This window comes from Somniosus microcephalus, chromosome 21 (assembly GCF_052327205.1).
Source record: "Somniosus microcephalus isolate GS21.2 chromosome 21, FLI_Smic_1.0, whole genome shotgun sequence".
Taxonomy (NCBI): domain Eukaryota; kingdom Metazoa; phylum Chordata; class Chondrichthyes; order Squaliformes; family Somniosidae; genus Somniosus; species Somniosus microcephalus.
The window spans coordinates 17,581,671-17,592,155 of record NC_141007.1 but is presented as its reverse complement, the minus strand read 5'-3'; the positions used below and the strand labels follow the sequence as shown (position 1 = coordinate 17,592,155).

Genomic DNA, 10,485 nt, shown 5'->3' with positions numbered 1-10,485 from the left:
CGTCTGTGAGCCCTTTGGATGCAATGGAGAAGGCCAGCGTTTGCACCCATTGCAGCCCCCATTATATGTTAGCAAACAATGATATGTCAATGAAGGCAAAGACAAGTGGAAAGCTGTGGCCTGAAGCCACAAGTACCTGTCCGAGTGTTGAGCCAAAGCAGAAAGCTCTCTACCTTGGTCTCTCTGCAAAGATCCGTCTCTCAAGAAGGAGTGCTCCGAAATGGCAGCCTTTTCTAGTGCAGGAGTGCCCTTTAATTTGCGCCCCCCGCGCTCCGCATCGACTGAGCACCGTTCCACTCTACCAGTCGCTAGGGGTGCCAGGCGCACAATAGGGCGTCGCGACTGAATTTCTGGTTTGGGGGCGCATAAAGGGCGTTGCACGAGGAAATGACGTCAGGATCTGCGCACGCAGCTGAGCGCGCGCAAAGACTTTGCGCTGCCGCTAAATCATGAGTGAAGTTGGGGAGAGGCGCAGATCGCGCTGCGCCCGGCCGCTAGCCGCCTAGCGCCCGACATCTACTCCTCCTAAGGTGCTACCGGCTGGCGCAACCAACTGAATTTCTAGGCCTTTTGTGTTTCAAAAGCAACTTTTTTTTTTTGCTGTAAATGTATATTTGAAAAGAAAGACGCAGAAAACGGGAAAAAGAATGGAAGCAAGATGACGGCTACTCACCTCGGTTCAGAACGATAAGGCCCGCCCACACGCGCACCGATTGGTCGACCGTCAGGTCACCAAAGCGTAGGACTGGTCAATCATCCCGTCACTCGACTGTAGGAGGGCCCGCCCGCACGCGCCAGGAACCCGGCGTACGATTGGTCGACCTCGACGTCACTCTATTGCTAATGAGCGGATAATGAGATGCTACTGAGCGGAATTTTGAACGTTTTTTGGATACCGCGGGCGCAATTTTTGTCCGGCCGAAACGTAAATACGCTTATGACCGTTTTGGAATGGTAAGCTTTCTTTTGATGTAACGCACGTGTAGGTACACTCTATAACTTTCGAGTGCATAGCCGGACAGACGCACACTGAAGGACAGACAGATAGACAGACAGACAGATGTATCCGTTTATATATATGACTAGCTGGAGTGCCCGGCGGTGCCGAGGCTTTTTCGAGGGAATGTTGTTGTTGGAAGAGAGAGAGCGACTGGGGGGGAAGAGAGAGAGCGACTGGGGGGAAGAGAGAGAGCGACTGGGGGGAAGAGAGAGAGCGACTGGGGGGAAGGGGGGGAGAGGGAGAGGGAGGGGGGAGGGAGAGAGGGAAGTGGGGGAGGGAGGGGGGGGGAGGAGAGGAAGGGGGAGAGTCCCCGAGCCCCCTGATCCCCGAGGCTCGCCCCCCCCCGAACTCCCAAGCCCCCTGATCCCCGCCCCCCCCCCGAGGCTCACCCCCCCCCGAACTCCCGAGGTTGCCCCCCCCCACCCGAACACCCCAACCCACCCCACCCCAACCAAGCACCGAACTCCAGAGGCCCGATCTTCCGAGCACGGCCCCCTGCCCTCCGGAGCCCCGCCCTCCCGAGCTGGCTTCAAGACCACCGATTGCGGCTGTGAGACGGCCGGCGGGCCCGGTTGCCGGGGTAACCCTTCCCGCTCACCAAGCCCCGGCCAAGATCCGCACTCCCGAGAGCCCCGCCCCCCCCGCCCGAGCCGGGAACAGAGAGACGCCGCATCTCAGCTGCTCCTGCGCGCGCACCCTGACCCTCGTGGCTGACGCCGTTGCCCCGGGTAACGTGACACTGGGTGGGGGGGGGGGGGTGGAGCTTTGCACAAGCCGTGGGACAATTACGTAGCTCGGGCCTGGCTGGGCAAGAAAGCCCCAGGCTTTCAGGCCTAACAAAAACGGGGAAAGGTAGGAAAAAGAATCTTCAGGTTAGAGAAAATGTTTACAAATGAATGAAGTTTTTTTTAAAACAATGTAACGAAAGCAATTTTATTTTGCTGGAAATGTATATTTGAAAAGAAAGACACAGAAAGCAGGAAAAAGAATGGAAGCAAGATGGCGGCGACTCACCTCGGTTCAGAACGATAAGGCCCGCCCACACATGCACCGATTGGTCGACCGTCAGGTCACCAAAACGTAGGATTGGTCAATCATCCCGTCACTCGACCGTAGGAGGGCCCGGCCGCACGCGCCAGCAACCCGGCGTATGATTGGTCGACCTCGAGGTCACTCTGTCGCTAATGAGCGGATAATGAGATGCTAATGAGCGGAATGTTGAAGGTTTTTCGGATACCGCGGGCGCGATTTTTGCCCGGCCGAAACGTAAATACGCTTAAGACCGTTTTGGAAAGGTAAGCTTTCTTTCGACGTAACGCACGCGTAGGTACGCTCTATAACTTTCGAGCGCATACCATACAGACGCACACGTGCGGACAGACAGAAGGACAGACAGACAGAAGGACAGACAGACAGAAAGAAGCATCCGTTTATATATATAGATAGATAAAAATTATTTGTACTTTTTTCATAACAACATGCCCTCAAAAAACCCTCGGCACCGCCAGGCACTCCAGCTAGTCACTTATAATGGAACCCATTTTATTTGTTCATTCTTGGGATGTGGGCACCATTGGCATTTATTGCCCATCCGTAGTTGCCCTCGAGAAGATAGTGAGTCTTCGTTCTGAACCACTGCAGTGTGTGTCGTGAAAGTGCTCCCACATTGCTGTTTGGCTTGTTTGTGCCTTGGATTCAGCAACTCTCAGGTAATTACCCACACAGACGCTAATTGCTCATTGTATTGCTATTTTATTAATCATACATATTTTAATCTTTCACAAGATCTAGTGGCACTTAAAAGTGCGGCACGGATTACATTGAGAAACTCAGTACGGCATCAACAAGCGACATCATTTCCTCTCCAGAGATCAAAGGAAATTCCTAGTTGGAACCGTTTAATCCTTAGGATCATATCATATTTTAAAAACTCAAATAAGAGAATTATTCAGAATACTGGCGCCTGCACAGGCGGACTTGCGACGATGGTTCGACTCACTGGCTGAGCAGCATTCAGACTTGGGTTGCCTGAAGGGCAAGTCACTGCAGATCAGCTTGCAGGCACGACCCCTTACAATCAGGGATACAAAATTTCCTTTCAGTTCGTACTTAATCAGGCTACCAGCGCGTCTGAGTTTGCTTGCCCCCCTCTTCCCGCCCACACACCCAATATCTGTAAGCTGAATACGCAAGCCCACCTCTCGCCCGAAGAGACTAAAAAGTAATTCCTATTGTTAAAATGTTTAGGTTTCTCTCCTGCGATGCTGACAATTTGTGCTGAATGTTCGCATTTCAGCACAGTCTTGGAAACTGGGGCGGAGAAAGAGAGAGAGAGAGAGAGACAGGCAGACAGACACACACACACACACACACACAAGGACTGGGGCTATTCATTCAACCGAATTGTCCCATTTGCTACAGGTAATTTAGCCTGAAAAGTGAACCATTTTAAAACAGTCTTACTTAAAAAGAATCTTGGGATCATTAACTCAGAGTGTCGCAGAGGTTTCAGGACACAGCAATTACTGGTGAAAAAATCAGAACGCAGATATGTTGCTGCTCCAAATGCACTAAAGGCAGCACAAGTGGGGCCCTGACCAGCAGGCAGTGCTAGGCCCCACAGCCTGACCCCCGACTGCAGAGACCCCGAACCATCATTTGAGTCGTTGGATATCATTTTCCTTTTTAAAAAGGAGTTAAAAGTCAATGCACTAAAATGAGATGGAATCATTGCTCCATCGTAGGGAGAGCGCTTTAAGCCAAGCACCTGCAGCTTATTTGTTGCACAAGATTTTCGGGCAGAAAATTACAGTAAAATCTCCCACAGCAAACAGACATTTACGATTGTTCAATTTGACCTCTGCCCACAGCCCCAAGGATCGGATAAATACAAGCTTTTTGTTGCAATTCATTCCACAAGAATATTTACCTCCTCCCACCAAATCATTCCCTCACAGGGTCGACACTTAGAGACTCCTGATGTGGACGGAAAAGGAATTGGATCGGAATGAGAGTCCGTCAGATGGCAACTAGCGGACCAGCTTTCATCCCAAATTATGAAGCAGGCAGTTTGGATCGAGTCTAAAAGGTGAGAGAAGGTGGGTCTGTGAGTGACAGAGGGAGAGAGAGAAAGAAAGCAGGGAGGGCGAGAAAGAAAGAAAGGAGGGCGAGAAAGAAAGCAGGGAGAGAAAGAAAGAATGCAGAGAGGGAGAGAAAGAAAGCAAGCAGGGAGGGAGAGAAAGAAAGAATGCAGAGGGAGAGAAAGAAAGCAAGCAGGGAGGGAGAGAAAGAAAGAAAGCAGGGAAGGAGAGAAAGAAAGAAAGCAGGGACAGAGAGAAAGAAAGCAAGCAGGGAGGGAGAGAAAGAAAGAATGCAGAGAGGGAGAGAAAGAAAGCAAGCAGGGAGGGAGAGAAAGAAAGAAAGCAGGGAGGGAGAAAAAACGAGGGGGTGGAGGGAGAGAAACAGAAAGCGAGAAAGGGAGGGAAAGAGAGAGGGAGTGGGAAAAAAGCGAGAGAGAAAAAACAAACTCATCAGTCTGAAAAGAAAATTAATACCCAAAATAATTCTGGTACGGTTGGGGGCGGGGTCTGTGGATAGGATTATACATTCCGTGATCTACTCCCTCCACTGGACAGAACCTTAGGACACAGGCCCAGGCCAAACAAGGCCTCGATTACTTCTTCATCCTGTAACATACACTCGATCGATGGGTTTAACCTTAATATAGTTTGATGCATATTTAAAACCTGTATATTGCATTTATTTTTAAAATGCTCCCCTTCGCCTTACTCTGGCCTACCCGCTGCTAAAAAATTCCATTTCAAACCAGTTAGTCTCCCAAGCCACAGTCAACAGGACTATAGAGTGGGATACAGAGCAAACCAGACATTGAGAGAGCCCGGCATTGCGGGAAACACAGAATGGGAGAGCAGTGTGGATTACCCAATGAGAGCGCGATCCGCAGAGTATGGGGGAATTCAGCACAAGGATCAGGAACTGCTCCACAAAGTCACTCAGTTACACCTACTGCACGGTGACGTGTGTAGGGATAGGAATGAGCGACAGGCACAACATAAATTGGGAGAGGGGGACGGAGTACCCATTTCTGAGTTGCCAATAATACATGTGTATGTGCGAATATTCTGGGAACTAACTTATTCAAGGGTAATCCTGCTCGTTAATGGGACAGTCAAATCAGTGCTTTAGCAACTGATACACCTGTATTGATAGACACAGTGCAACCTGTACATTACAGACACCTAAGGTATGGCATCAGATGTCCCTTTTTTGCAGGTATCCTTATTTTCAAAATGGTAATTGTATGTAGTGTAAAAATTATCCCAACATTCTTGAAGAACCAGCTGAGATTACGATCAGCACCTAATCAGCTACAACAATGTTAAGAACTTGTGTTTAGAAGCAGATATAACTAAACTGATGCCATGTACAGTGGAACCTGGTTCTAATGACACTCTCAAAAGGCGGACAACTGTACCACGCGAGGTCGGGTGTGCACATCTGCCGGCGGTGTCCCGTGTTTTAAGGGTCAAAAGGGCTCGGTACATTGAAGGCGGTCAGTAGATTATAATTTGCGCGTGTCCGTGGTTTCAGAGTGACTGTTGTATCATTAACAGTGCAAGTTATTTGGGACTGTCGATAAGTGTCTGTTTATACCGGTTTGACACCATGTTTAAAATGCAGCTCTTTGAACTTCAGTTGCCTTGTAATGGCGGCAGAAGAAATGTTTGCTGTCGTACCACCTCCCCGCTGAAAGAGGGCAGCAGTGCGCTGAAAAAGCTGAATAAATCCCAAGTCTGCAGAACATGGTGAACCCTTAGCTCCAGGAGACTCGAATAGCTGCTAACGACAACGTAAGGGGTACCTATCGGGTACAGGCTCACACAGACAATGTGCCTAAAATCCTTCACTTGTGTGTAGGGAGGGGTGGAATAGTCATACCCTCTGGCTACCAGAAGGCAATACCGCACGACACAAACTCCAGAGTGGAATCCACGATTGTCCCCCACGACTTAAAGGAAGCTTAATGGGCCCCTGCCCTTCTAAAGGTCAGCTGCCGATCTCCTCCTCCCTCAGAGACCTTTCGCCTTAAACATTTCTGCTTCCAAATTGGCGCTGACCTTTGTCTCTCTGACTCGCCAACGTGGATCAAGCATACAGAGGGGGCTGGAGCACAACCGCTTGCAGCAGCCGTGACCAGCGTGCAAAACAAAGTGCAAATATTAAAAGTGTAAAAGTGGCGCAAATCTGTCCCACAGAGGAAAGAGTTTGGCTTCATTTGGTCTGTAATGCTTTGTGCTTCCCGCCACCGTCTGATGTTGGTGTAAAGCTTTGTGGAAAGGGGGAGCCCTGCTGGGCTAAATGGGAGGTGGCACACTGGCCTGGGAGCTTGTCCGGAAGTGGAACTGAAGGCGGTTCCGGTCATGCTCTGCTGTGTCACAGCTGGCGTACTCTAACCGCTCCCTGTCAGCCGCGCGGTCCTGCACAGCCTGGGACCTGCACGCACCCAAAATAAAATTAGGGGGAAGGTTGCTCTGTAGGCCCCTATGTATGCTGCTATGCTCAGTGGGAGGTGGTGGATGTGAAGCGCGCAATTTCTGTGTTTGCGATACCAATTCAAAAAAGGATGGCAGAGGGGAGTCCGATTACACAACTGTACCAGAGCACCGTAGGAGGGAGGGTGACGGAAGAATTACAACAATGGCAGGCAAGTACCCGACCCCGGAGACTGTGGCCGGAAAGGACCGCAATTCCAGAGGGACCGCAATTTGAGGACCGGAGATTTCCAGGGGTCAAAGGTGCTGCGAAATGAAATGAAATGAAAGGTTGAGAGTTTGATCTACAGCTGGGTTCAATTTCCCAGACAGCCAACAATCAGCGCAGCCTCACAGTTTGGACTGCAGCGGCTTCAGGTGCTTGTAGAATGATTCGTGAACCTGGGAACAAGAAACAAACGATGATCAGTCCTCAGTAACCAAACAACCCCCAAAACTCTGATCAACCCTCACAAACAACTAGTATTAGTGAAAAAATGTGCTGGAAAAATTAATGGGACTGAAAGGCGATAAATCCCCAGGGCCTGATAATCTGCATCCCAGAGTACTAAAAGAGGTAGCCATGGAAATAGTGGATGCATTGGTTGTCATCTTCCAAAATTCTATAGATTATGGAACAGTTCCTGCAGATTGAAGGGTGGCAAATATAACCCCACTATTTAAAAAAGGAGGGAGAGAGAAAACAGGGAACTATAGACTGGTTAGCCTAACATCAGTAGTAGGGAACATGCTAGAGTCTATTATAAAGGATGTGATAAAGGATGTGCCTCAAAGCACTGGAGAGGTACCACCAACGCTGCCTCCGCAAGATCCTGCAAATCCATTGGCAGGATAGGCGCACCAATGTCAGTGTTCTCACTCAGGCCAACATGCACAGCGTCGAAGCTTTGACCACGCTCGATCAACTCAGATGGACGGGTCACATCGTCCGCATGCCCGATACGGGACTCCCAAACCAAACGCTCTACTCAGAGCTCTGGCACGGCAAGAGAGTCCCAGGTGGGCAGAGGAAATGCTTCAAGGACACCCTCAAAGCCTTCTTGAAAAAGTGCAACATCCCCACTGACAACTGGGAATCCTTGGCCCAAGACCGCACAAAGCGGAGGAGAAGCATCCGGGAAGGCGCTGAACGCCTTGAGTCTCTTCATCGGGAGCAAGCGGAAGCCAAGCGCAAGCAGCACATGTCAACCCAAGCACCCCACCCACCCGCCCCTTCAACCACCGTCTGCCCCACCTGTGACAGAGACTGTAGGTCCCACATTGGACTCATCAGTCACCTGAGAACTCATTTTTAATGTGGAAGCAAGTCATCCTCGGTTCCGAGGGACTGCCTAAGAAGGGAGAAGATAACAGGACACCTAGAAAATATCAACGGGATTAGACAAAGTCAACATGGATTTATGAAAGGGAAATCGTGTTTGACAAACCTACTGGAGTTTTTTTGAGGATGTAACTGGTAAAATAGATAAGGGAGAACCAGTGTATGTGGTGTATTTGGATTTTCAGAAGGCCTTTGATAAAGTCCCACATAAGAGGTTAGCGTGCAAAATTAAAGCACATGGGGTTGGGGGTAATATACTGGCATGGATTGAAAATTGGTTAACAGACAGGAAACAGAGAGTAGGAATAAATGGGTCTTTTTCGGGGTGGCTGGCGGTGACTAGTGGGGTACCGCAGGGATCAGTGCTTGGGCCCCAGCTATTCACAATATATATCAATGATTTGGATGAGGGAACCAAATGTAATATTTCCAAGTTTGCTGACAACACAAAACTAGGTGGGATTGTGAGTTGCAAAGAGGCTTCAAGGCGATTTAGACAAGTTGAGTGAGTGGGCAAATACATGGCAGATGCAGTATAACATGGATAAATGTGAAGTTATCCACTTCGGTAGGAAAAACAGAAACGCAGAGTATTATTTAAATGGTGATAGATTGGGAAATGTTGATGTACAAAGGGACCTGGGTGTCCTTGTACACCAGTTGCTGAAAGCAAGCATGCAGGTGCAGCAAGCAGTTAGGAAGGCAAATGGTATGTTGGCCTTCATTGCAAGAGGATTTGAGTATAGGAGCAAGGATGTCTTACTACAGTTATACAGGGCCTTGGTGAGACCACACCTGGAGTACTGTGTGCAGTTTTGGTCTCCTTACCTAAGAAAGGATATACTTGCCATAGAGGGAGTGCAGCGAAGGTTCACCAGACTGATTCCTGGGATGGCAGGACTGTCGTATGAAGAGAGATTGGGTCGACTAGGCCTGCTTTCACTAGAGTTTAGAAGAATGAGAGGGGATCTCGATGAAACGTATAAAATTCTGACAGGGCTAGATAGACTGGATGCAGGGAGGATGTTTCCCCTGGCTGGGGGGTCTGGAACGAGGGGTCACAGTCTCAGGGGTCACTGCCTAAGGACATTTAGGACTGAGATGAGGAGAAATTTCTTCACTCAGAGGGTGGTGAACCTGTGGAATTCTCTACCACAGAAGGAGGCCAAGTCACTGAATATATTTAAGAAGGAGATAGATAGATTTCCAGACACAAAAGGCATCAAAGGGTATGGGGAGAGAGCGGGAATATGGTACTGAGATAGAGGATCAGCCATGATCATATTGAATGGCGGAGCAGGCTTGAAGGGCCAAATGGCCTACTCCTCCTATTTTTCTATGTTTCTAACTCACAATCAACAGTCGATGCTCACAAATAATCATTGGTCAATTCTCACTAAATGATCAACACTCTCTTTAGTCATAAATAACAAACGGCCAATACAAACTGCCAGCAGTGATCAATACTGTCAAATAACAGCTGATAATCACCCCTGTACAGAGCCTCAGAGACGTCGAGATTTCTACAATACAGCCGGAAAGAGGCAGAATTGTTGGACTCCACTGAATCTGCTCTTCATTCTGGTCATTAGTGCCGGGGATGGATGGCGTCTGTATTCAAGTCAGGTACAGGATGATCGGATGCCAAGTAAAGCTCCCTTTATGAAGGGTTAGTGAGAGATTGTTTCCACTGGCCACAGAAGGCAATGAGAGGACACACATTTGAGATACTCACAGAAAGAATTAAAGGGGAGGCTTGAACAAATGTCTTTACACAGAGGGTAATCAGAACGAGGAATTCTCTGGCATAAACTACTGTTGCTGCAAAGTCCATTAAAAAAAAAGAAATATTAAAAGGGAAAGAATGGGATTAGTCTAAACGGCTCATGGAGAAAAACACTGATGCAGACTGGATAGGTTGAATGGCCTGTTTCTGCTGGAACACAATATGGTTTTACTCAGTCCCCAGCTCAGAGAATTCTCCAGCGACAGTGGCAATTTCCCACCTCCCACATCAGCTGTGCTGCAATCTGTCTGAGTGAGAAAGCCAATTTCTCACTGCACGTTTCCTTTGCTGTGGGTTCGTACACACTAGAAGTGGTCTGAGACTGCGCAAACTCATTTCACACAGGACCATCAAAGCCAGCGGTGAGCTTCGCTCCGTCAGTCTGAGCTAGATTCAGACCAAGTCCCAAAGATGAAGGATCACTGCTCCAACAACTCTCCCCACACACCAGTGAGTTTCTAATCATGTCGAGTTAATATGCCCCTGACCAATGATTGGTCATGGGTCACTCTTACCTCGGTTTTATTTAGAGGCGATCTCTTCGCCCATTCGAACATGTGTTCATAAACGTTGCCATCGTAGCGCCCAAGCACAGATGCCAGGACAGCATCGGGGTAATCAAAGGCGTCCACCAGAGCCACAGCATTGAGTCGGATCACAGCGAGCAGCTCCTTCACACGCTGCTGCACCTGGGAAATCTGCGAGTCATTCAGGATCCCGGCCTGCAGAGAACAACAGAACATTATAAACCGTACCCCAGGGCTGCGCAGGACACACATTACGATCCAACCGTACCCCAGGACTG

The 10,485-nt window shown here is 49.0% G+C and overlaps 1 protein-coding gene across 5 annotated transcripts in view; it reads right to left on the bottom strand.

The window, feature by feature from the left end:
• Nucleotides 1-2,732: 2,732 nt before the first annotated feature.
• The window catches only part of acox1 (acyl-CoA oxidase 1, palmitoyl), a 71,864-nt gene continuing 64,111 nt past the window's right edge, over nucleotides 2,733-10,485 (bottom strand). For all 5 annotated transcript variants that reach the window (XM_085963286.1, XM_085963285.1, XM_085963287.1 and 2 more), the window contains 2 exons: nucleotides 10,196-10,402; nucleotides 2,733-6,954 (listed from right to left, as the gene is read on the bottom strand). In XM_085963286.1, coding sequence (XP_085819412.1) covers nucleotides 6,904-6,954; nucleotides 10,196-10,402 — 258 coding nt within the window. In that variant the 3' untranslated portion in view covers nucleotides 2,733-6,903. The remainder of the gene's footprint in view (nucleotides 6,955-10,195; nucleotides 10,403-10,485) is intronic.